The sequence below is a fragment of the Lissotriton vulgaris genome, chromosome 8 (assembly GCF_964263255.1).
Source record: "Lissotriton vulgaris chromosome 8, aLisVul1.2, whole genome shotgun sequence".
NCBI lineage: Eukaryota > Metazoa > Chordata > Amphibia > Caudata > Salamandridae > Lissotriton > Lissotriton vulgaris.
This window is the reverse complement of record NC_141696.1, coordinates 1,499,957,083-1,499,984,900: the sequence shown is the minus strand read 5'-3', so window position 1 is coordinate 1,499,984,900 and position 27,818 is coordinate 1,499,957,083. Positions and strand designations below refer to the sequence as shown.

The window sequence follows — 27,818 nt, the reverse complement described above, 5'->3', positions numbered from 1 at the left end:
AGGAAAGGAGGACAGGTGGAGGAAAGGAGTTTGCAGGTAGTACAATCAATGCTGGAAGGAAGGTTGAGACAAGGAAAACCCCACGAGAGGGGAGAAAACCGTTGTGTTTAAGAGACTTTGTTCAATAACTTTTGATAGATATTGTTCAGTACTTGTGCATCACTTTGATAAGGATGCATCATTTTGATAAGGATCCTGTTATTTGAGAGTCTTTGATTTAACTTTTGTTTTTATATTCATCTATGTCTTTTGTATTGCTATGAATGTATCTGTACATAGGTTAAAGTGTTTGGTGTTATAGGAGGGAGATGCGTGGTATCTGCGTTGCTGCAAATGTGGTTATCCTGGGAGACAATAGCATGTAAGCTCTGAAATTTATGACGGGGAGGAGAATGTTGTGTCCCAAAGAGAACAGCAGCTGCCCAAGGATGCGGTTGGGATATAGATGGGATCCTTCTCTTAAGGAATAAACTTCAATTCAATTTGGATAAGTCACCTGTAGTCTTTGATGCTTCATGGGAAAGGATCTTTCATGTGGATATTGGCTCATGTCCTATTTGTTTCGCCAATATAAAAAACATGTAATAGACAAACAAAAAATCATCATGTGGCAGAAAAGGAAGAGGAGCAAGGACGAGGGAGGTGGTAAAGAAGGACAACAGGTGGAGGCAGAAGTAAAGGAAAAACAACAAGGGGAGTAAACAAACAAAAAATCATCACGCAGCAGAAAGGGCAACATGACAAGGATAGCTCTTATCGCTCGGAGCAGTTCAGAAATATGCATACAGGGAACGAGAGAGGCAGCATTAGAGTGAGAAATAGAGCGGGAGCATTGAATAGCAAAAAAAAAAAAAAAAAAAAAAAAGAGCCTGCAGAACAAAGGATACGTAAACCTGACAATAAGGGTAAACGTAACATGGCTGGTCGCCACAAAAGTAAAATCATGCCCAAAGGTGTGATAAATAACAGTGTTTCACGACTAAAGAAAACAATTATTCAAGGCACCCGAAGCAACAAATGGAAAGTGGTGGGTGTGGCCTTTACCCACAGAGGGATTACAGCATGCCTCGCAGTCACTAGGCGCGACCTAAAAACGGGGCAAAAAGTAAGAAGTGGCAACAGTGGAAGTGAGACAGGAGATAAAGAAGCAGGCAAGCCAGAGGCAGAATGCAGCGGAAGAGTAAGGTGGAGTGAAAGTAAAGGAGGAGAGACATCAAAAGGTGCTCAGAAGGAAGGAAGCAGGGGCTTGATCTAAAACAGTGGGACAGATTCCTAAATAGACAGGCTTTGGTGGAGGGATGGACACTTCAACTACAGGTAAGGGCAGTCATGCAGCTATATCTTTAACTAGGTCTCAATAAGCAGTTGAATTGTGTTTTTTAGAGAAAATAAATCACACTGGAGAGTCTCACAGGGTCAAGTTTGCACTGGTATTATTAAATGTTTCGATTTTCTTGATACTTTTTTCCTTCTAGCAGATGAATGTACTTCAGTTTCAGGTATAAATACCATTACTATTAATTGACTGATCCGAACTTCTCTGCTTAGGCTTAAGTGGCATATTTTAATAAAACATATTTGCATGGGCCACCCTCCTCTTATAAAAAGACAGATTGATCATACAAGAAACAGTACCACTCTCTCAATTTAATATTGCTTTATTCGACCAACATTTTTATCAATAGCCTATGAGTATTATATTACAATAGAAAAAGAGTACACACATTATTTACAACGTAATTAAAACAACTGTCCTTATTGCAGCGTTCGCCTAGATCATGTTTGAAAGCGGTCGGGGAAAAACTCATAGGAATGGGAAAGCAGCTCCATGGCTGCTAATCCATCAAAATTAAAACTCTCAGGCAGTTTTCAGGAATTTCTGGATTATCTTAAATCACACACTTTAGATCATGAAAGCTCTTCACTTGCATTTCACGCCTCCCACATGGAATAGTGTTATAGTGGTCAATAAGTAGTTATAAAGCTTTTTGTTTAGGAACATTTCTAACAGGTTTCTGGTTATCTAAACTGTGAACTGAGCGACTGTGAACTCTCTCATTAGAAACTTTAAGAAGCCACATGCTCCAGTTAGAAGTACTGGTGCTAAGTTTCATAAACAATTGTTTCTTTCTAACAGATTATTATCCTGGGAATACGTTTGTCTAACTGCCATCTCATCTCATAGTTCATTATAAAAGTATCATTGGACTTATGTTAACCTCCTTGGTTAACTCAGACAATGTTAAATCATATATTAATATTTGACATGTAGGAAAAGGTCCAATGCATGACCTCTTTCTGTTAATAAGGGACGTTAGTGTCCAGAAATAAGATCAGACAAAGCACCAGTTTTAATAACCAGAAATACTTGGTTGCACATTTAAAGAGAACATGTTCTCTAATCCTTTAAATAGACATCAACAGAAAAACCTAGGCTAAAACACGTTTGCATGGAATAATACTCAGTAACTATAGTGGCTCACTGCAGATTTCGGAAATCTTTGTCAAAGTGTGTAATACAACCACATCTAAAGTGCATAAACTGTTGTAACAGACAATGTCAATCGTAAGTAAACTGCATTTCTGTGTTTCACAGTGTGATTTATACTGATAAAAGCATATAAAAACAGACCCAAAGGACAGTATGCATGTAAGAATTCCTGAGACATAATTGGTTTTAACATTATCATCACTTTGTGCAATTCAGAAAATTATTAAAATTCACCATTTAGGAATACAAAGAAAGAACTAACAATGGTTTACTAGCCAAATTTGGATAACAAAATATATCAATAATCAGAATTTTATGCTATAAAGACAGTCCGTCTTTTTGCTGTCCCCAAGACTAGGCGCAGAGATACAGCCAGTGCTCATTTTCAGCTGTCACATTTGTAATACATTTTGCCTATGTTCTATAATTTCAAAATCCTAACAAATGTATCAAAGCCAAGAGGCAACAGTGAACGTAAACAATTTTGACAGCCTTCTGAAGAAATAAAATAGTAGTTGCCTAAACATAAACAGGATCGCACCCTGTGAACATTTATTTTTTACTTCCTGCTCGGACTCTCTTGCAGATCAATAGAATGAGGTAGGATGCAACTTGCACTTCATTATTGCTCACAATTTATTGCTCAATGACAACACAATCCTGTATATACTCTATATGGTTTATCATGGACATCATTAGACCAAAGGATCATTTTTACTACTCTGTGCAACAAAAGTGTCTCAGCCATTTCTTATATGGAGCACACTAGGCTTAAAAGGTGTTGCATTCCTATTCAGATCCTCTGATCAGAAACCCAATCGTAACTATTGGTTTGCTGAGATTAAGAAACAAAGAAATTACTTACCTATACCTATGACACACTTGCTTTATTAGCCCTGTGATTTAAATATAGAGCTCTAGCATCTTGGATACATTAAATGGCTTTAGAGCACCTCAATTCTTACAAAATATTGAATAATTATACATTTCCAAATCAATACATTTTCTAATAACCATAACGCACTTGCAGTTTTAAATCCTTTCTCAATTATTATGGTTGCGCTTTCAAAAGCCAATTTTCAATTCTCAATTTATGCCACGTAACATCTTGCAAACGTCTCCCAAAAACATGAATACCGTTCACATAGATAAAAATTCTGATAATTATATAGGTAACTCTTATTCAATTACATGAAACCTTTCATATTACAGAAGCACATCTTCATGTGTCATTACCAAAGCAGTCCTGAAAGTGGATATTGAGGTATGACGTATAAAAGAGGATAGTAGCCCAAACAAATGTAACTCATGTCCTGATGTCATAAACTTTTCAATAAAACATATACAATATGGAATGAAGCCCAATGACTGACTTTGCATATCTTTCTGTAAGGATATGCTTGCACAGCAAAAATGTTTGTTCCTTTTGCTGGTACATAAAGCCCTTAAAAACACTGGTATTATAATATTTAGCAAGTGATTAGCATGGGACAATGCAAAAAGTATAAACAGATTATGTCCGCAATTTGTACTGCACTCTAAAAGCATGGACAAAGAATGCCCAGAATGATTTCTTTTAACTCGGTAAAAGTTTAGACATGATGTTCATTTCCATTTTAAAGAGGTTCAGCTGCCAAGGCTATGAGTTAAGTATAGGAAAATAAAAAGAAAGATTTGCCAACTGACAGAGGTGAAAAGAGGACACCAGCTTTAACTAAATCAGTCAATATCTTATTTATAGTGTTCTGTATATTATAATCTTACCTAACTGGAAATTTGTAATAAGATGTGCACTATGCTCCTCTCCCATGTAAAATAAAGGTCTGCAAGTAATTTGTTGCAGACAGCAAACATTAGAAGGTTTCCAATTTGGATAATCTAGAAAAATATCTAAATTCAGCATGTCAAGAAGCAGATTCTTAAAAAAGAATTTAATAATGAATCTTCACAAATGATAGGCACAGCTATCGGTTTCCTATCACTGGGATTGAAGTGACAGAATTAACTTTTAAATGAATTGGAACAAAAGCCGAATGACCAGAATAAAAAACAAGATACTCCCCCAATATTAATTTAATAATCTCCTATTTTGTACACCATTTTGCCAGTTAGAATTATTGAAACTTTTCTATGAATCCTTCAACAACTGCTTCTCTGAAAACTCTAGGATTTCAAGAAACAACAGTTCATATTCATAGCTCTCAGTGGAGTGCTGGGGCTGTACTATTAGACACAAACTGCAAGTTTACCTCTTAGCAGGCAACACGATAGGAGCTAATAATAGCAATAAATCAGAGCACAAAAGATTCCAGGTCCGAACAAGCTGTACCAGGATATGATCTATATTATGTCCTTTGTTTCAAGTCATACTTGGAAACAGTGAACGTGGTAAATCGACAAGAGATATTCATCAGAACAGAATACTAATATAAGTTAGGTAGCCAAACAAAGACACTCAGATGTGTATTAAAGTTCATCATTTTGTAAGTACTTCCACTTATGAACATCACTAGTAAGAACTGTTGTCATTCTTCGGTTACCAGACAAACAATAAAATGCCCATTGCTCACAAAAGTTGAGCTTCGCTGTATGTGGCCAATGATTTCTAGGTAACAATGACCAGGAGCAATATAGTTTGGTATTTGGTGCCTTGAGAATTACAGATTGTGGGAGAAAGATCTCCATAGACAACTAGCAAAACATAGAATATGGATCCCGACATGACTTCTAGAGGAGGCTGGATGAAAATGACTTATTGACAAAAGGCAATGTACTGTTAGTTAAAATTCCCGATCAGAAGATCAGCTTTGAAGAAGTCTAGTCCGGTAGCTCTTTCAATAGCACCACAAACTGCAACATAGAGTTGCAGTGGTCCCATACTGGTTAACAAGATAGCCTGATTGCCGGTTCTGGTTATCATAGAAATAGTTTGTCTTGGCTCAACTTAACAGGGCAAAATCCTAGAATGGACTAAACAGAAGAGTCTGTTAACTAGCTGGGACACTGCAAATCACGTAATGCTGAAGGTTAGGACTCCTGAAGTGAATTTTACTTTTGTCAGAAGTACTTTTCCCAATCAGAGACATTGGTTGTATTCATGCTTATATCTCTAAACAATAAAAATGGAGCACCATCCCTTAAGAGAGATGATGTATAATAGAAGACAAGGCTGAACCAAATTTTAGAGAGCAATAATGTTGGCAAAAGTATGTGTCTCACATTTAGTAATACTAGTAGGCAGAAAGTTACCTGCCTGCCGTTTATTATGGAATATAGTTCAATAATCAAAATTTAGGACTCTCTAGGGGGTATTAGCCTGGTCATAAGGCATCATGGATTGTTGGAGAGGTGGAGCTTGATTGAAAACCTGAGTCAATATGGAGTGCATGAGATACATGGAAGGCCACTGTGTGTTGGCTCTAAACACATAACAAGGTACATTTGTGATTCTCATCACAGTCCTTATTGAGCTCCACAAATCCAGCTGTTTTATATTGATTTGATAGGAGAATTAACCAGATGTGTGTTCCGATTAACTAAGATCGGAATTACCAAAACCTCCAGAAATATAATTGACACATTGTTCACATTTAACAGAAAAATAAATAAATGAAGGCATTAGAAATGATAGTTCTTTACCATCAAAGCCTCTTTTAAAAGTGTTCTCCCAGTCACCTAAAAACGTCTTTCTCGTAAATTAAACATTAACTAGTAAATATCTGAACGTGAATGAAAATAGAACACAGTTTGTAGTACAGTGGTGGCATTAGTGGAAATCTATAAACTAAAAAGGTGGCAATCAATGTCAAAATATTTTGACACCATAAATGAGGCATTTTATAGAGAAATGAATGGCATGTGGGACTGCAGACAGCATTATGATTGTGAGTGCTGTCTCCTTGCCTAGGCCTCATCCATCACTCCTAGGTTCTATTGACTGGAGGCTGGTAACGGAGATTGAACAGCTTGTGATGCATTCTTTTTACAGATCAAATGTTTAGTTGGTAGTCTGGGACTACTATAGTTTGGGCATATCTCACATTATACAACAATAATCTAAGAACTTTACCAAATGTGCCTGCATTCATCTCTAAACACATGGAATATCAAACAGTTTCCTATATTGCTTCAGCGTACTCTTGAGGCTAATAAACATACCCCACCAATAGTTCAAATCCAAACACCTTGTAGCATTTAGAAAATATCAATACAACAGTTGGAAATATACAACATAAAAAGAGGTTTTGTACTGAAATAAATGGAAGAAATAAAGGCCCTTCACCCTAATCCAAAGATGACAGTAGACTTTCTATTGAGTTGTATGATGCTTTTTTAAATACTTGTGAATAGATTAGAGTATTTATCCTTCATTAAACCCACAACTTGTAGATTTCACCAAGATAGTGGAGCATGATATATTGTACAGAATGTGTCCCTTGTTATCCATTAAAATGATTTCATTTTCATATTTTTTGTAAACAAAATATTTATTTTCATTTTATATAAAGAAAAAGCTTCAATTGCTAAAATGTCATTTAAAGGATCAACTTGATCCAAGTATTTATTACACTACAAATGTTGAGGACAAACAAAAGTTAAAAAGGAGATGTACATGCTTCACTTGTATTGTGACTAGAGATGAATTAAGGCTCTTCCTTGTTGTCCTTTGAGGCTTCCACATTGGGCGAAGGAACAGTCTCTGAAAAACCAAAGGGCTAGTTTCTATTATTTTGCCAAAACGTTTTTCTGAACTAATACTTACTGTTTCTCAGTTGTTCACTCAATAAATTACCATGACATCACTTAAACAAACCAGAAAAGGCCACTTAAAGAAGTATTGCTGGATGCCTCAAGCCTAGCCTTGCAGGATCATTTGGTTCCAGAACAACACATGATCATCTCCTGATTAAAATAAAGCTCCCAACGATGGTTCAGTGGCCCTCACTCAGGCCATTTCTCCTTTCAAATGAGTGTCCCAGGCGCCGATCTCCTTAATACAGGCACACTTGCTGAGCTAGCTTTCGGAAGTACCCAAGGAGTTTTTTGTGTTGTTTATGAGGTCAAAGCTTTTCTGGAGAAGAATGAGTGAGGTCTTCAGCTGTGTATAAAAAAGATCCAAATCAAAGTATTGAAAGTGAGAACAAAACAAAGGTTAAGCCAGAATAATTTAGTACAAATCTTATAACTTGCATCTATAAAAAGCTGGTATAATCTTTACTTTAATTACACAGATGCAGATTTTCTTGAATGACTTGTACAAATTTAAGTACTTAGCAAAAAATTAACCAAACAATTTTTAGACGGACGGTAAAATATAAAATACAATTAAACTTCATATATACAAATTATGTACACTGAACCATTAATCGAATTTTCTACACCAATTAGAAATATTTGAAATAGACTGAATCACTCATCCAATTTAATACACCGAATAACCTAAATTTTTTTTACTATTAGCAATTAATTGTTCCAACCTGGCTGTCATTACCAAATCTTTTAATTATGTAAAACAAAAATAGCACATCGGAAGAAGGGTGGACGTTGCTACCTGTGGCGGTTTAACTGTGCCTGGAACATTCATGACGGTTCTCTACATGTTGGGCTATCTGCACTACGTATAGCTATTAAATTGACCCCTATACTTGTGGGCCAGACCGCACATTGTAAATACTACAGATTTTAAACAAGGGAGGTGACATTATCCTTTCTGACCCTGTCGCATATCCTCGATTGGGCCACTGAAGACTGTGTACAGTTATATCCAGTACGTCTGTGATAGTGACCTATTTTCCAGTGGTCTTATTTTAAAATTAGACGCCACCAGTCTCCGTTTCACTCAAATACGAGGGATTGTTATATAGCAACTATTGGTTGGAGACAGCAAATTAAGCCTATAAACAAGGATCTGCCCCAGGGATTTTGGGACAAAAGGAGCGATGCTTTCATGATCGAATCTTAGCTAATCACCAGGCTATAAACAAGAAAATATATCCTAAAATGATCAGCCCATTCCAAGGCATATATAAATCTAAGACGTGTACTTTGAAAAATAAGAAAATTATCATTACCGTCGTCAAATTAACACTTTAACATGGAAGCACATTCACCTATCGTGTAATCATATCTGGTTTACTACGAAAGAGTCCAGAAGTATTTACAGCACTATATGCAGCATATTTCGTCATTAAATAATCCTTGTCCAAACCAGATGCTATATCATTCAAGCACCCTATCAGTTCGCAAAGCCCAAATATATATGGTTGTGCAAATAGACGGAGACCTGATGAAGGCAGCAGTGCCGAAACTCGTGTAGTCTCTATTCTGCCGCGTGCCGACATCAATTTATCGTTTGTTTTGGAGAGAAAAATTATTGTTATTGAATCATCATATGTTTTCTGATTTGAGTCAAATATACATGTATAAAATCTGCGAATATAAAAATGTAAATGTACATGCATTTACTGAATCTATACAGTTGAAAAAGAAAAGAATGAGCTAAAACCACAAATCTAAACAAATAAGAAATGAAAATAAAATAAAAATATATTTTTCTATATTATGTGTTAGACTATCTATATCTGCACCTAGAATTTATTGACTTTTTTGAGAGAAAAAAATATTTGTTTGCTATTTTTGTTTTACATAATTAGCTTTCTATCCCTACGTATAGCAACTTCATTTGTTTTAGTAGGGGTCCCCATGTTTTTATAAAAAGTAATTACCAAATCTTTTCTCATCATAATTTTGAGGCAAAATTGCTGCTTCATCCTCATCTAATTAATTCTATCATTAAAAAAATAAAAATAAAGAACAAGCATTGGCAATGCAACAGGCCTGGTTTTAATTTGGTGATGAACAAGTTACTTAAATTTGGTAACGCCCTATCTGGTACAGAATCTATCCAGCTGCAAATTCCTTACATTAGGATATTCCCCAGGAATCAGACTGGATCTGGAAAATCTTGAGCAGTACCTCTGCGCACTAGGTGGTGGTGCTGATCGCCTCCGCTCTGGCATCGTCCATGCTGAATGTGACGTGCAAGGTGCGTACATAGTTGCCACCCCAACGTGCTAAAATCAGTTCCTTATGTCGCTCTTGCCATGCCAGAAGCACAGAGCCATGTCAGAAGGCTGACTGATCCGTCTTCAGAAACTAAGGACATACAGGGACCTTTTTAGGTAGGAAGACCGGTTTGCAGAAACTGGGAGGTTTGGGGGCTGATAAGGAATCTGCATCTAGATTGTCTCTACCAGATAAGGCTTTACTGAAGTTAAATAACTTGTCCATCTGATAAGAGACTTGCAGTTGTAGATTACTTACCTTAAAATAGATACCAAAGCAATACCTCCCTGGAGGTGGGTCTGCAAACAGGTTCAAACCAAAAAATCCTGAAGGACTTAACAGGCATAGTGCCTATCATGACGTACCTGACTGTCAAGGGAGTAGTGTTTGGTGAAAGTGCGCAAGGATGCCCACATTGCAGCTTGAATGATGTCCAGGACATAGATTCTACAAACTAATGCAGTGGAGTAGTGAAGAAAGGAACATGGAATGATGGAAAGGTGTGACCACCTTTGGCAGAAAAGAGGCACGAGTAAGGAGAACCAGTCAGTCTCAGAAGAAGCTGCTGTACGGAGGGTTAACAGAAGGCTCTAGCACCTTGCTGTCCCTCCTGGCCAATATATTGGTCAACTAGAAGAATGTCTTGACCAGCAGAAGACGTAGGAGGCAATTATGCATGGGTTCAAAAGGTGAACATGTGAAGAAAGTTAAAACCAAATTAAAGTCCCACTGGGACATAACAAAATAATTGGGGGAAGCTGTGTGGAAGACCCTTCAGGAAACGTATCACAATAGGTGACCTTAATCGGGAGGGTTGATCCGGCAACCTCGAACCAGCTGAGATAGTCGAAAGATACTCCTTAACTCGGACCAGAGCAAGGCCTTGCAGGGCTAATGACACAACAAATAGTAACACTTCAGACAAGGGTGCAGAAAGAGGATCAACATGTTTTTCAGTACACCACACCACACCACAAAACAGGTGTATACGGTTTTGTGGAGGGACGCTTGGAGGCTTTCAATGCCAAGTGAATTGCTCTCAACTCCAACAAGTTGATGTGAAGCTCAGAGTCTGCCAAAGACCAGAGCCCTCTGATCTCCACCACTTTTAGATGACTGTCCAAACCCAGGAGTGAGGCATCTGTCACCACTGTTAAATCTGGGTAGGGAAGGGAGAAGGGCCTGCCGCTGGCGAAATTGTGGTTCAATAGCCAGCACTGCATTTCTTTTGCAACTCCGTCTGATATCTGGACAATGTCAGAGAGATTTCCCTGATGCTGTGCACATTGGTACTTCAGTTAGCAGTGCAGAGCTACATAAGCCAGCAGGCATGCTTTACCAGCAGCCTCAGAGTCAATCTCATTGAAATCCTAGACAGAGGTTGAAACATTGCATCATCGCCTAAAAAAGGGCACAAATGCACTGTGTCCAGAATGGCTTAGATGAAAGGAAGCGATAAGGAGGGATTCAGGTGCAACTTGGCAGGTTGATAGTGAACCCCTGTAAAGGCAGGCGGTCCATCATAGGCTGGAGTTTGGTGACAACTGCCTGGGGCAACCCTGCCATAAAAAGTCAGTTGTCACGATGGGGTAAGACTGGAACCCCCTGATTTCAGGAGATGGGCTGCAACTACCACTATCCCTTTCATGAATACCTAAGAGACAATGGTAAGGCCAAAGACGAGAACAGAAAACTGAAAGTGCTGGTGGCCCACTGTGAATCGCAGGTAAAGTCTATGGGCCAGCAGTACAGGTAAATTGAAATATGTATCCTGCCAATCCAGCGCTACCATCCAGTCTCCAGGGTCCAGGTCAGCCAGGACCTGAGCCAATGTGAGCATTTTGAACTTCTCTTTCTTCAGGAATTAGATGAGGGCTCGGGTCTAGAATAGGGCAGAGGCCTCTGTCTTTTTATGGCACCAGAAAGTACCGGGAAGGACAACCACGACCTACTTCTGATGCGGACACCTTCTTGATGGCCCGTTTGGCCAAAATATCATATACTTCCTGATACAACAGGGAGAGATGATCATCTGTCAACCGATCTGAGGATGGTAGCATGGGTAACAGAGTTCCAATGGATGGGGCTGCTGAATAATTTGGAGCACTCATTTATACAAAGTTATGGCCAGGTGGTGCTGGGTCCTGCCCCAACTGGGTGCGTGTGAGGTTGCAAGCTCATGTTAAAGAGGTTTGGAGGCTGTGACTGCATGGGGGGTTTCCAGACTGGCAAATCTATGGCTTTGGGTCCCTTGTGGCTTGTGGGATTCGTGTCCGCGGCCACTAAAGGACTGGGGAGCCTGCTGGCTATGGTGGCTGGGTAGAAATATACAAGATTGGTAGCCCCTACCATAGCCACAGAGGGAGCAGATGGAAGAATGGGGTCTGATTAGGGCCATGGTAAGTATCAATGACAGGGCAGTGCCCAGCTGTCTTTGAAGAGCTCAAGCATTGAACCTGCCTTCTCACCAATCATGCAAGTGCCATCACAAGGCATGTTTGTAAGGGATGGCTGAACACCACTAGGAAGTCAGTTGACACAGCAAAGCAAACACAAGGAGATGATGGTCGGAGAGCTGAAACTTTTCAGACACTCACCCCGGGTGACAGATCTGGTTGAATCCATGATCATTCATTAGCTCCCTTCACCACATCAGTTCAGGCCCAGCTATATGCAAACCAGTCTTGACCCTGTGTCTCATTGTAACAGTCCAGCCCGAAATCCCAAGCCAGGTGTTCCCTGAACCGGAAACAAGCATCCCTGGACCGGTTTCTGGATAACACCCTTCATCGGCCAGGCTAGCTTGAATCCAGTGGAAAAGTGAGCAAGGGACCCACATCTGGGCATAGCTTCCGTCCATCTTCTCCTTGTGTTTGCTTTGTTTGCCCTAAGTTGGCAGGGTATGCCCAGGCATGGGTCCCTTGCTCACTTTGCCACTGGATTCAAGCTAGCCTCACCGAGGAAGGGTGTTACCCAGAAACCGGTCCCAGGATGCTTGTTCCCAGTTCAGGGAAGACCTGGCTTGGCAGTTCAGGCTGAGCTGTTCCCATGAGTCACAGGGTCAAGACTGATTTGCATATAGCTGGGCCTGAACTGAGGTGGCTTAGTGAGCTAAAGAACGATGATGGATTCAACTCAGATCTGTGACTGGGGGTGAGTGTCTGAAAAGTTTCAGCACTCCGTCCATCATCTCCTTGTGTTTGCTTGTTCGCCCTAAGTTGGCATGGTACGTATGCCCAGACGTGATTTCCTTGCTCACTTTGCCACTGGATTCAAGCAGGCCTGGCTGATGAAGGGTGTTACCCAGAAACTGGTCCCAGGATGCTTGTTCCCAGTTCAGGGAAGACATAGCTTGGCAGTTTGGGCTTAATTGTTTCCATGAGTCACAGGGTCAAGACTGATTTGCATATAGCTGGGTCTGAACCGAGGTGGCAAAGTGAGCTAAAGAATGATGATGGATTCAACCCAGATCTGTGACTGGGGGGTGGGGGCATGGGGGGGTGTGGGGGGGCGGAGTGCCTGAAAAGTTTTAGCGCTCCGTCCATCATCTCCTTATGTTTTCTTTGTTCGCCTTAAGTTGGCAGGGTACGTATACCCAGACGTGGGTCCCTTGCTCACTTTGCCCCTGGATTCAAGCTAGCCTGGCTGATGAAGGGTGTTACTCAGAAACCGGTCCCAGGATGCTTGTTTCGGGTTCAGGGAAGACCTGGCCTGGCAGTTCAGACTGAACTGTTCCCATGAGGCACAGGGTCAAGACTGATTTGCATATAGCTGGGTCTGAACTGAGGTGGCGAAGTGAGCTAAAGAACGATGATGGATTCAACCCAGATCTGTGACTGGGGGGTGTCTGAAAAGTTTCAGCGCTCCATCCATCATCTTGTGTTTGCTTAGTTGACGCAGCAAGGCATGGCGACAGAGATCCACTGATGAAACAATTGCTCCATGCGGCGAGTGTGTGTCCAGTCTGCAGGGTGTCACGAACTTTGCTGCCTTTCTGGCATCGGCAATAGCCTGGGCAAGATGGAGCCAGTTGCTGATGTAAGGAAAGACTGGTATTCCTAACCTCTGAAGAGGTTCCTAACCTTTGACGTTGTTGATAACCCCTGCTTAAACTTCAGAAAGGGAAAAAAACTGTTGGGAGTATTGCTGCACGGGTGCAGAGAGGCCAAGTGAGCAAGGTGTTGCCCTGCTTACATTAAAGTTTTCTAGTGAGGAGTCTGCTTTCTCGCCAAAAAGCTGAGTGGCATCAGTTAGCATGTCCATCAGGACCACCTGGAGGTCACCTGGAAGACCCATGTGACATCTATGCACCACATGGGTACCAGCTGTCCTGCCCAAGCAGTTGTTTAGTTTTGATTGGATGATGAACTTCACCGCATCGTGCCCATCCTCGATAATTCCTGCTGAATTTGCTTGGTTTTATTTTGGGACTGTCGAAAAGTTCTCGCTAAACATGTCTCAGAATGTGTGCGCCTAAAGTCCCTGGGAGACAGCTAACAAAAGGTCAAGCTGGCGGAGAAGAATATCCTTTTCCCAAAATCTTCCATACATATGGACTCCCTATCCGGAGGCTTAGTGGGTAAGTAGTTTGGGTTTCTTCTGCTGATGGATGCTTGACCCACCAAACTTTCTGGTGTAGGATGTTAAGAAAGAAAGGACGGGTCTCCTGGTTCAGGCCTATGTTGTATGGTCAAAGCAAACACAAGGAGATGATGGACGGAGCGCTGAACCTTTTCAGACACTCACCCCCAGTCACAGATTTGGGTTGAATCCATCATCGTTCTTTAGCCACCCCAGTTCCGACCGAGCTATATACAAATCAGTTTTGACCCAGTTCCTTACAGTGTGAGTGTCTGAAACATTTCATCGCTCTGACCATCCATGTCCTTCCACGCAAAACAACTTGTCCACAAGTCGCAACTTGACACAGACGTACCTATCGTCCGGGTCAGTCCAAGACTTGATGACAGTGATGGAAAATGATTTGCGAAGAAGGGTTGCTACCCCATATTTCAGAGAAGACAAGCCTCCTGCATCCGGAGGGTCCGGGGCGCTACTATGGATCACTGTCCCCACCCAGTCCTGACACAATTGTTCAGATTCTAGGCTATTGAGGTGGGACTCCTACAAGAGAGCCACAACTGCCCGTTTTGATTGCAAATATGAGAGCTCTTTCTATCATTTGACATAGTGTGCTGGCCGTTGACGTTCCACGAGAGAACGCAGAGAGGGCGGGACGCATGAGAGTCAGGGCAAGCCATGGCTGCAGTGGTAACATGCAGCAGTATCTTGAAAGACTGATAAATTGGGCAAAGGCCGGAGGACATCAGCGGGAGGAGGTCTCGGGTGAAATTCCTTAAGTAGGGAAGGGGGTGGATCAAGGCAATAGAGAGGGGGGACGGGAGAGATTGGGGAGGAAAGGAGGTGGAAGGGCAGATGAGGAGAGAGGGCGGAATCAAGCAAGAGAAGAGGAAAACATGAGAAAAAAGGACAGACTAGAAGGGAGGAGAAGAAAGAGGGAGAGAGAGGAGAAGGAGGTAAGAGAGGGGAAGGAAAGAGAAGAAAGGAGAGAGAAACGAAAAGAAGAGGAGGGATGATGAGTGGGGGCTGGGTTAGCGACAGTAGGGATGGCCCACGGGTATGAAGCAGTATGGGCCAGGAGTTCCCCAGTAAAGGAGGTGGGGAGCTTGCGGAGTAGGATATTGTGAGGGGAAGGAGGGGAACAGTAAGGAAAAAGCTAGTTCCTGGTTCAAAGCCCGGGTCGGGCCTTTGGGTCGTAGAACTTGTGGAGCCAGTGCACTGGGGGGTCCTTACCCAGAAGCACGGGCGTCTATGACATGGGGGGGGGGGCGAGGGGGGATGATGGAAGAACGGGTGCAGGTAGCAAATGTGCAAGCAACAAATACAAACAGTCTAAACAGGTGTGACCCAAAAAAGAAGAAAAGAACAAACACAGCAACAGTGTCCTGCAGGGCGCTTCACAATACAGGAAAGCACTAGAAGCGTTGGCGCTGCTATGGGTTGAACAGCCATTGACGAAGAGGGTCCCGGGATGCAGTATCCACGGTTTGGTTAGTGAAGCTGTCTAGGAAGAGTTGGAGGTCCTCGGGTCGAAGAAGTCCTTAGACCTGTCGTCCTTGGTTATCCACATCCGAGCAGGTTCGTACAGACCGTGATTAATGTCCATTTGTCAGAGCTGGGGCTGAAGGGACAGGAAAGCTTTACGACAGTCACTGGCATGGTCTCCCTGGAGGAATCCGCTGCCATGCGGATTTCATGCTGCTTAAGCACATAGGGGCCATGGTAGTGAGCCACTGTGAGTAACTGCCGGGCTTTCTCGTGTCTCAGGAAGCAAGCAATGATGAGGCGGGTCATACTGACCAGTCATGGTGGGCCAGCTCCATGCGGTGTGCCCGCTGGAGTTCCAAGGGAGTGTTAAAGGTGATTCGCTGGTGAAGTCACTGGTGTTTCCTCCACATGCTCTGGGAAGTGAAAAAAGTGGACATTGTCCCTGTGGCTCCAGTCTTCCAGTTCAATAACTTTGCTGCTTTTGAATAGAAGTTCCTGATCCCGCTTTGGGATGGTATTAAGGCGGTCCTCTACAGCCGCAACCCGGTGCTCCAAGCCTTCCACCCTCTTTTGGAATCTCCCAATGTCGGAGCGGATGGATTTGGTCTTGGCCGTGAGCTCAGTGCTGTTCAGATGCATCCCACCCAGACGGCTATCCACTGCTGTGATTTCCTGAAAGATCCTGTCCATGGCGGCGTCATGCAGTGAGTGAGCAGGGACTGGGACTTGAATGGCTGCTGATGTTCCCTTGGCAGTGGGCCTTGGCAGTGTGCCTGGTGCGGGGCTGAGCGATGGCCTCCGAGAAGTAGAGCTGCCTTGAGTGTTTGCCAATGTATTTGGATTTGCCAGAGGGCATCGCCCAAGACTGGAAGGGGGAGGGGGAGGAGGGCTCCGCCAACAACTGCCATTGTTCCTAGGTACCTTCAAGAGCGACAGTACTCAATCTGCAGGGCTTCTCAGGTGCCGGGGCAGTTGGGTAGGTCAGATACAATGGCGGTGCCCCGGTGTGAATCTGGTCCAGGTAATGCTTGGAGGCCACCAGGCTTGAGGTCCCTGTCTCAGGGCAGTGTCAGCAGAGGACGAAACCCCACACCACCTGTACCTGAGAGGGATTCTAGAGGGCACCCCACATTGCCCTTCAGAGAAAGGGCTCAGAAACACCAATAAAGAGAAGCGGGGTGTCCCCCGCTGTGCATCAGTCCATTTGGGGGGTCCCCCGCTGTGCACCAGTCTGTCCTCAGGCCTGACTTTGATGGGACAAGGTGGTCTGTGACTGTCCTCCAGGCAGCTGGGCTACCAGAGTGGAGCGCTGTGTTTATGTACCCCCTCAGGGTGAGAGGGAGAGGGGAAGTGGCAAGCTTGGAAGTAGGACTCGCCCTTACAGCATGGCTTCCATCTCGTGCAACTGCCATTTCCATGCCGGGCTCCGGTGTGCCCCTTGGCCCGACGGCTTACCCCCTCGTCGCCGCATGGGTCCTACGTGATGTTGTAGTCTACAGTAGGACGTAGCACACTAGGGTGGGGAAGCTGCTGAGTTCATAGGCTATCTGCAAGTGAACAGGCCTTCTCAGGGTGTAGCACTGGTTGAGTGTGCCTCTGCATGCCCGCAATATGGTGGGTCGAGCGGGCCTGCTGTCCTAGGGCAGTGCATAGAGGCACACTGGTGATGACTGGCCCGGTCGAGCGCCGGCAGCCATCTTCAGGCCTGTGACGGTCGGCGGCGATCAGGATGACAACACCCCGTCGGCACCTCAGCAATGTCAGCCCAGGGTGGTGGTATGCAGTCTCTGCTGCTCTCTGGCCGAGGGCAGGCCGCAGAAGTCGCAGGCAGGAAATTGGCACAGCTGGGCGGGCAAATCCAGCAATCCGCATCCCGCAGTGGAAAGGCAGGTATCCGGATCTGGGCACTACTGTGGGCCGCTTCTGTCTTCCCATGCAGGCTCAGCTGGGCGAAGGGGATCATGGCAGGCTGGAGGTGGCAGTGGAGCCGCATGCCTGCAGGGATGGCCTGTGTTGCCCCAATCAGCACCACAGGGCAGAAGGGGGATTTCTGTGTTCTGTATGGGGGCACCCACCACATGTGGGGTTCCGCCGCCTTCCTAGAGGGCGAGTTGGCGCATGGAGCTTCAACCTCAGTCAGCCATCCTCGAACATGGTCAGACAATGCCCCCTTTGAATAGGTCCTAAAGGCTTCTAACTGTTATAGGGTCGCTTGCAGCCCTGGGAATTCGGGGCACATCAGGACATGTTGGGGGAAATTGGTTCTTCAGTGGGCGCCCAAAATCTTTTGTTTTCTTGCCCTAAGTGCGCCAGGTATGCCCAGACGTGGGTCCTGGGCTCACTGTGCCACTGGATTCAAGCTATCCTGGCTTATGAGGGATGAAACCCCGAAACAAGTCCTAGGATTCTTGTTTCCAGTCCAGGGAGGACCTGGCTTGGGAGTTCGGGCTGGACTGTTCCCATGAGGCACAGGGTCAAGACTGATTTACATAAGGCCAGGTCTAAACTGGGGTGGTGTGGTGAGCAGAAGAATGATGATTTAACCCAGATCTCTTGACTGGGGGTGAATATTTTGATTTCTTTTGCATTCCGTCCATTAATTGTGTGTCTTTTGCTCAACAGATGACAGCAGAGGGTCAAACCTTTTGGCTATTCGCTCTATTAAGGCCTGGAAATGGGCAATGTCGCCTGGTAGACAGTCCTGTAGTAGAGAAGTCTTGTCACTTTCCTTAGGCAAAATGTAGCCACTCCACTTCTTGGTGTTCACCTTACTCCTACTATTCCTGATCCATAATTTTGCCCTCCTCATCGAACTAAGACTATTGATTAGAATTTGAAGAACCTTGTTCCCCTATGTCTTTAAGCAAAGGAGTAAAGGCTATGGAGCTAGGCGTGATGTTGTGGGGAATGGTGGTGGAGCAAGAAGCTCTGGTTGTGGCTGCAGTGCAGGAAGCAGAGGTGGTTGACATTGTGGGAGCATGGGTAGTCCTGGCAGAAGACCAAGCAGAGACCAGAGGTGCAGTGGTTGAAGGATCAGCTTATGGAAAGTAAATACTGTATCATCTGCTATAGCGTCAATATGTAGGCAACTTGTACCTGCATTTCCAGTGGTTGGAAATGCAGGTACAATACTGCAATAGTGACGCTTTTGTTGGCCTTCGGATGTGAAAGTTTCGGGTTCATACATTTTATAGTCCTATTGATACTCCTCCCCCTCACAAGCCTTTCTTATTATCAGAGACCTAACACATCTAGTTGTGCAGGACTGCACACCACATGTGAGGCTAGTTGTTAGTTGATGATGTCAACTTTCACTTCAGTCAAAGATATGTGCTGGCTGGTGTGCAGAGATCTCCCAGTGTGAATGAAAAAAGAAAGGTCCTAGAAAAGGCTTTTTCAACTGTTAATGAGACCATTATTGATGAGAGTACTAATGGAGAAGTTCTCAATTTTGACTGGTTGGAGTGGCACGACGAGGGTCTGAGCATCGATGGTATCGTCATCGTCCAGATCTTCTTTGACAGGACGCTGCAAGAAGACTGTGCTGGTGAAGTGGCTGTCGATGATGGAAACTTCTTATCAACAATGGAAAGGTCTTGGAGGACTATGTGAGCAGGGTGTCTGAAAGGACACCAGAAAAGGGGGATTTTCATGCCACTTTCTGTGCATGTCCGTTTTGGATGCCTGCTTCAAGGAAGGTCTAACCTTTTTCTTGCAAGAGGTGGCTGTAGCTGCTTCTGAGTACACCTCCAGCTGTGGAAGCTCCACATGCACCATTTTTACGATCTACCTTCACAGAAGTGCTTGTAGACGCCCATTTCACTAACTCAAACGCAGAGCAAGGAGGCATCCTTTTTAAAACAGAAAACATTCCTTTTCTCCAGGATATAGACTACTTTCTCTGTCTTAAAGCCTATTCTCAGAAAACGTCATACGGATGTCAGAAGCAAGATGCTTTACAAGATGGATAAAGGCAATATATGCACTGATTGTTGGGTCACCTGTATAAACCTTCTTATGACCGCTTTCTGTGTAGGACTCTCAGAAAGATCTTTTTCCCTTTGCTGTCATAGTGGGAGCTGGTAACTGGAAAAGCCATGATGAGAAAACATTCTTCAAATCTTCTACAAACAACTCAAAGTTTCTGAAAGCAGAGGTTTAAGCTGGTGGTTGAAGCCCAGTTTAGGTGAAGTAGATATTAAGATGTAGGTAAAATAAGGCCAAGCACAGATGAGACCAGAGCTCTCCTCAGACTCCCTCAAGCAAGAAGTATGGTAGAAATCTGAAATATGGTAGACTCTAAGGGAGTAGAGAGCGTAGCATTCCAGCTCACTGGCTTAAATTTGGGTGGTTTAAAATGAGGTGGATGTACTTCTAAAGAAACATTGCATTTTAGTACTGTTTACTGCTGCTGAAAGTGACCGGGAATTGCCAGACTAAAGGGGAATTATTAAAGCATGGGAATCTATAAAGATCCAATGCTGAAGAACAGGTATTAAAATTAGTTCAGTGCTCAAACAATTCATACCTGGCTACCGGTCTTCGACAAAGATATTAACTAATGATATTAACTTATTGTTTCCTTTTTATAAATATTTTTTCTGCCTTCTGCCAATGGGGTTTGAGGGAGAAGGGATTCTTTACCAAAGTTCAGATTTGTTATTCAACATGAAAAGGAGAATTGATGTAGATCCACAATACTTGGATTACACGTCGTCACAAATTACGATGGCCAGGTAAGGCAATGAGTAAAGAGTGTATTTATTTACATACTTTCTAAGACTATAAATCTTGTTAAATACACCTTGGTACATAATAAAGGAAAGAGGAGATTACTGTACAATAGTTATACTTCTAGCATCTGTTAAAAGTGTAAATACTAAATTGGTTTGACAAACACCAGGTAAATATTAATTTATAGTACAGTGACTGTGCAACAGTTGTTCTCTTGGTACATGCTCAACAGCTAAAGAACACATTTTGAATATCTGCTTCGCAGGATATGCTAAAATTACCAAAGGGTCAGTGCTCCACATCACAAAATCACTGATAACTGATTTTCTTTCAACTGAACTCACCATTTGCGTTTACAAAGCACATCTGTTGACAAACAGATACTGCTTGAGATAGCATCTTGAGAATCAAGATTCCCTTTTACAAGACAACCATTTTTTATCGAATGTGAAGTAAGCAGTACCTAATTTGTTCCAGCGGTTGCGAGTGTACCTACAAGCACTTATTACTGCTCACCACGGCTCCTGAGGCAGTCCTGGCAGTATTGGGCCTATATCTGCTACCTCCTGTCACACTACCCTTATAGTGCCAGGGCCTGATACCAAACGCAGGAGACCGGCTCAGGCAGCCCAGTGACAGAGTTCACACATGCTTAAGAGTGTCTATCTGTCATCAGTGTTGTGCTGAGCCTACTGTCAGTGGAGCAACAACCCATTGCATTCTGACCGGGGGATAAACAGTCAGTACTGCACATCACAGCATAGGTAACATTGCAGCCTTAGTGGGTGCCAGATTACCAATGCAGGAGAGGATGCTTTGGCATAGGTGGCTTACTCCATCATCACCAGATGTCAGTGTGCGTAAAAGATGTGAAGTGTCACCCTCCATTATTATCTGATGTAGGTCTGGAGATGGTGCTTTGCCAGAGCTGCGGAGGAGTTCAATCTCTCCTCAGCACATTTAAGTCTTGAGAAGGTGTTTTGTTAGAACTGTGGGGTGGGCAACTCTCCAACACATTCTTGTTAGGGTAAGGTCAGAGCTATCACAGAGCTGATTGAGAGTGGTAACATGGCACAGAGTTTGCGTAGTTCCCTTGATACAACAGAAGGCAGAACAGGTATGTAGGAGAGAGAAGAAGGCAGAGAGGGGGAGAGAAATCAGGAATGTGGTCAGAAGAAAAAGAGCAAAGAAGGAGTGGAGAGAATAGGTGAAGTAGGGAAAGACTAAAAAAAATAATAGCTTTGTCATTTACAAAGCCAATAGTTTTAACTTTCGCAAATGCGACACCTATAGCATTTGTAATGCAATATGTGTTGTATTTACATGACTTAGAAGTATTGATATTACAAATAAAAATGGCTTTTAATTTTTTTATAATTAATACTTAAATACAAGTTATTGTAATTTATAAAGGCAATAGCTTTTGTAAATAACTTTTGTGAAGATTATGTTCAGTGTATTTTACTGTGACGAAAATCCAAGAACAGAAGTGAAATATTAACATCTTTTTGTGACATTTGTAATAAAGCTTGAAAAATTGAGAGAACATATTTGAACCAGTTGTTGAATGATTGCACAGATTGAAACTGTGGTGGCGCTGAGTGATGTTGTAGTGGCGCTGAGTGATGTTGTGGTGGCGACGAGTGATGCTGTGGCGTTCAGTGATGCTGTATTAGCGCATAGTGATGTTGTGGTGCTACTGAGTGATGCTGTGGTGGTGCGATAGATAGAGTGAGTGAGTGTGATAGATATTTTGATAGAGTGAGGGCAATAGGTAGAGGGAGGGTGATAGATAGGTAGAGCGAGGGTGATAGATAGATAGAGGGACAGCGATAGATAGATAGATAGACAGATAGATAAAGTGTATTTATGTTGCATTGAGTAGAGTGTAAGTAAGAGGTGTGTAATTATATGGCACTGAGTGGTATTATGTGGAGTGTATTTACGTTGCATTGAGAAGAGTAATTTTTTGGCGTGTAAATATGTGGCACTGAGTGGTAATATGGGGAGTGTATGTTGTATTCAGTGGAGTGTAATTTTGTGGCTTGTATTTATGTGGCACTGAGTGGTATTTGGAGTGTATGTTGCATTGAGTGCCGTGTAATTATGTAGCATATAATTATATGGCACTGAGTGGTATTGTTTGGATTGTATGTTGGATTGAGTGCAGTGTAATTATGTAGTATATAATTATGTGGCACTGAGTGGTATTGTGTGGAGTGTGTGTTGCATTCTATAGAGTGTAATTATGTGGTGTGTAATTATCTGGCACTGAGTGGTATTTGGAGTGTATGTTGCATTGAGTGCAGTGTAATTATGTTGCATGTAATTATGTGGCACTGAGTGGTATTATGGGGAGGTTATGTTGTATTCAGTAGAGTGTAATTGTGTGGCGTGTAATTATGTGGCACTGAGCGGTATTATTTGGAGTGTATGTTGCATTGAGTGCAGTGTAATTATATAGCATATAATTATGTGGCACTGAGTGGAATTATGTGGTGTGTATGTTGCATTGAGTGCTGTGTAATTATGTGGCATGCAATTATGTGGCACTGAGTGGTATTTGGAGTGCATGTTGCGTTGAGCGCAGTGTAATTATGTAGCATATAATTATGTGGCACTGTGTGGTATTATGTGGAGTGTATTTATGTTGCATTGAGTAGAGTGTAATTATGTTGCGTTTATTTATGTGGCACTAAGCGGTATTATGAGGAGTGTATGTTGTATTCAGTAGAGTGAAATTATGTGGTGTGTAATTATGTGGCACTGAGTGGTATTGCTTGGAGTGTATGTTGCATTCAGTAGAGTGTAATTATTTGGTGTGTAATTATATGGCACTGAGTGGTATTTGGAGTGTATGTTGCATTGTGTGCAGTGTAATTATGTTGCATATAAGTATGTGGCACTGAGTAGTATTTGCAGTGCATGTTGCATTGAGTGCAGTGTAATTATGTGGCGTGCAATTATGTGGCACTGAGTGGTATTTGGAGTGTATGTTGCGTTGAGCGCAGTGTAATTATGTAGGTTATAATTATGTGGCACTGTGTGGTATTATGTGGAGTGTATTTATGTTGCATTGAGTAGAGTGTAATGATGTTGCGTTTAATTATGTGGCACTGAGTGGTATTATGAGGAGTGTATGTTGTATTCAGTAGAATGTAATTATGTGGTGTGTAATTATGTGGCACTGAGTGGTATTGCTTGGAGTGTATGTTGCATTCAGTAGAGTGTAATTATTTGGTGTGTAATTATGTGGCACTGAGTGGTATTCGGAGTGTATGTTGCATTGTGTGCAGTGTAAATATGTTGCATATAACTATGTGGCACTGAGTAGTATTTGGAGTGTATGTTGCATTGAGTGTTGTGTAATTATGTGGCGTTTAATTATGTGGCACTGAGTGGTATTTGGAGTGTATGTTGCATTGAGTGCAGTGTAATTATGTGGCATGTAATTATGTAGAAAGAAGCGTTCCCTTTAACTTGGGAGCGACCCTCTGGGCGCTCCTATATCGGATCGACGCTGCGATCTGTTTCTTGTTTTAAATCATATGAGACCAATAAATAATCAGTTCATCAATTTTCCATCATCATTTGATTTATTACTTCAATTTCCAATGTTGAAATTCACATCGTGAAGCATATCATGATCATAAATCCATATAGATATATAGAGCTTTTCCCAATGCATTTCGTACCTATGATAGGTACTTCATCAGGGGAATCTGTAGAAATAATACATATAAATGAGGGTCCATCATTCTATTTGTTCAATTGCAGATAAGCATGCAGTACATTCTTCACACATGACAGTTACTAAATGAGGATCAGGATGGCTGCCGGTTCAGTCAATAATGGGGCACGAGCCATCGCTCTGTGTAATCGTCGAAGGTTTAGCGCCGTACTTCTGTGTGGTATAAAGCCCGATTGATCCGGGTGGATCAAGTGCGTGAGGTGAGGCATCAGTCTATTAGCCAATAATTTCGCTAGGATTTTGGCCTCGGCATTAAGGAGCGATATTGGGCGATATGATGCACACTCCGTGGGCCGCTTGCCCGGTTTCGGGATCGCCACAATGGTTGCCATCCGCTGATCGAGGGGCAGGATCTCCCGCTCCATGCTTTCTGTGTACATAGCCAGTAGGGGTTTACTTAGTGTTTCAGACATTGCCTTATACCACTCAATAGGGATCCAGTTGGGGCCCAGGGCTTTGCCGGAGTGGAGCGCATTGATGGCTAACTGTATCTCATCCGGCGATAGGTCAGCTTCCAGCTCACTCACTGCTTCTTGCGATAGGGTCTGAGCCGGTACACCGTGGAGAGCTGTCGTCGCCGCCTCCTGTGTTATTTCAACACCCGCGGTGTATACCTCCTGGTAGTGGTCGGCTAAGGCCTCTATTATCGTCGACGTGCGCGTGTGCAGCATCAATCAATCAATCAATCAGTGACACTTGTATAGCGCGCTACATACCCGTAGGGTCTCAAGGCGCTGGGGGGGGGGGGTTGGGGGGGGTGCCGCTACTGCTCGAACAGCCAGGTCTTCAGCTTCTTCCTGAAGGAGAGGTGGTCTTGGGTCAGGCGCAGGTCGGTCGGGAGGGAGTTCCAGGTCTTGGCGGCCAGGTAGGAGAAGGACCTTCCTCCTGTAGTCGCTCTTCGGATGCGGGGGACGGCGGCGAGGGCGTGGTTGGCTGATCGGAGGTGGCGTTTGGGAGCGTAGAAGTTGATCCGGCTGTTGAGGTAGCTCAGGCCTTGGTCGTGTAGGGCTTTGTGTGCGTGGGTGAGGAGGCGGAAGGTGATTCTTTTGTTGACGGGGAGCCAGTGAAGGTCTCTCAGATGTCCGGTGATGTGGCTGGTTCGTGGGATGTCGAGGATGAGTCTGGCTGAGGCGTTCTGGATCCGCTGGAGTCTCTTCTGGAGCTTGGCGGTGGTACCGGCGTAGAGGGCGTTGCCGTAGTCCAGTCGGCTGGTGACGAGGGCCTGGGTGACGGTCTTCCTGGTCTCGGTGGGGATCCACCGGAAGATCTTCCGTAGCATGCGTAGGATGTTGAAGCACGCCGAGGAGACGTTGTTGACTTGCCTGGTCATGGAGAGGGAGGAGTCCAGGATGAAGCCCAGGTTGCGTGCATGGTCTGTCGGTTTGGGTGCGGTGCCCAGGGCGGGAGGCCACCAGGAGTCGTCCCAGGTGGAGGGTGAAGAGCCCAGGATGAGGACCTCCGTCTTGTCAGAGTTCAGTTTCAGGCGGCTGGTCGTCATCCACTCGGCTACCTCTTTCATCCCTTCGTGCAGGTTGGCTCTGGCGGAGGCGGGGTCGTTGGTCAGGGAGAGGATCAGCTGGGTGTCGTCGGCGTAGGAGATTATGCTGAGGTTGTGTTTGCGTACGATGGCCGCGAGGGGGCTCATGTAGACGTTGAAAAGGGTGGGGCTCAGAGATGATCCTTGAGGGACGCCAGAGATGACTTCGGAGGCCTCTGACTTGTACGGTGGTAGGCGGACTCTCTGTGTTCTTCCGTCGAGGAAGGAGATGATCCATTCCAGCGCCTTGTCCTGGATTCCGATGTTGCTGAGGCGCTGTACTAGGGTGCGGTGGCAGACCGTGTCGAATGCCGCAGAGAGGTCTAGGAGGATGAGGGCCGCTGTTTCTCCATTGTCCATCAGGGCTCGATGTCATCGGTGGCGGCGATGAGGGCGGTCTCGATGCTGTGATTGACTCGGAAGCCGGACTGTGAGGGGTCGAGGGATCCGTTCGTCTCGAGGAAGGCGGCCATCTGCTTGTTGACGGTCTTCTCGATGACTTTGGCTGGAAACGGGAGGAGCGAGATGGGGCGGTAGTTCTTGAGTTCGGTGGGGTCCGCTGTTGGTTTCTTGAGTAGAGCGCTGAGTTCGGCGTGTTTCCAGCTCTCAGGGAAGGTGGCGGTGTCGAAGGATGTGTTGATGATGTCTCGCAGGTGGGGTGCGATGACAGCGTCGGCCTTGTTGAAGACGTGGTGAGGGCAGGGGTCGGTCGGTGATCCGGAGTGGATGGAGTTCATCGTGCGGATGGTGTCTTCGGTGCTGATCGGGGTCCAGGCGTGGAGGGTGGTGGTGGGGGGTGGTTGTTCGGTCATGGTGTGCGTTGGTTGGTTGTTGAAGCTGTTGTGTATGTCCGCAATCTTGTTGTGGAAGTATGAAGCGAGGGAGTTGCAGTGGTCTTGCGATGGGGTGATGTCGTTGTTTCCTGCGCTGGGGTTGGAAAGCTCTTTCACGATGTTGAAGAGTTCCTTGCAGTTGTGTGCGTTGTTGTCCAACCGGTCCTTGAATGCTGTTTTCTTGGCGTCCCGTCGGAACCCCGTAGCTGCAGGATATTACTACTACCTCCCTTCTTTTTGTCCAACCAGGCCAAGAGTTTATTCGCCTTATCCCCAATGTTGTAGACTCTATGCGCTGTCTCCGCAGTGTTCTCGACTGTCCGTCGCCTTAGGTGGTCATCATGGAGCTGCTGGCCCTTGCGTCCCATTGTGATGATTTACGAATGATTGCTGATAAATCCTGGGGCCTTGTTTCGGAGCTGATCTTGGTGAAGGGGTTGAGAGCTCGGTTAGGTGATACTCTGGCACGCCTGGGGGGGTGGGGGGACTGGGCAGGGGTGGGGAGCAGCTGGGGGGGGATCCTAGACGTGGGTGGCGGGGTAGGAATGGTTGAGGGGGTTACGGGGAAGGGGAGGGGGTTTTGTTCACGAAGGGTGTACGGGGACTCCTGGCTCACACTGGTCTTGGGACATGGAAGAGGGAGTGTTAGGACCCAAAAGCAGCTAGGCCATTTCCCACCCACTTGGTGGCTACAGCCATGTACAGTACGATCCAGCGCAGTATCTTTGTACCTATGACTTTGCCGCTCGACCTCCGGGGTGCGAGCTGAATGGCTGTGTGATACTGGGGTGAGGGAGCGGCGCTTTCACTGAGCACCAAGGGGAATGGCTTAAATTTACTGTCTGCATTTCTGATCTTGCTGCAATAAAAAGATATTTACAAAAAAAAAAATCATGGAGCTGCTGGCAGAGTTGAAGCGAGTGCAGCGTGTCCACCGTAGGATCTGCCATGTGAGCTGCATTTGCCCTATTAAGTTCTAGTTCTAGGTTTAGGTCTAGTAGTTCCCTTTTTTGCGTTCGCTTGTGTCCCGCTATGGTCGTGATGGCCTGCCCTCTCAATACCGTTTTGTAGGCTTCCCACAAGGTCGTAGGTGACGCTACCGAGGCTGTGTTTTCCGCGAAGTATAATTGGGTTCCCTTTTTTCAGTTCTTTACGTATGTGCGGTATCTTTAGATAGCCTGGAAAAATCGGGTATATTCTTTTGCGAGTCCTTTCTGGGCACGACAAAGTCAGTGTGAGCGGAGAGTGATCAGATATGCCCCTAGGTCTAATCTGTACGTCACCTATGGTGAGAAGGCCTTCACCCAGGGCAAGAAAATAGTAGATACGAGACAGACT

At 44.4% G+C, this 27,818-nt stretch overlaps 1 protein-coding gene across 2 annotated transcripts in view; it reads right to left on the bottom strand.

The window, feature by feature from the left end:
• Positions 1-1,642: 1,642 nt before the first annotated feature.
• Positions 1,643-27,818, bottom strand: part of GRAMD1C (GRAM domain containing 1C) — a 1,543,720-nt gene continuing 1,517,544 nt past the window's right edge. For both annotated transcript variants that reach the window (XM_086935588.1, XM_086935589.1), the window contains one exon: positions 1,643-7,589. In XM_086935588.1, the coding sequence (XP_086791714.1) occupies positions 7,506-7,589 (84 nt within the window). In that variant the 3' untranslated portion in view covers positions 1,643-7,505. The remainder of the gene's footprint in view (positions 7,590-27,818) is intronic.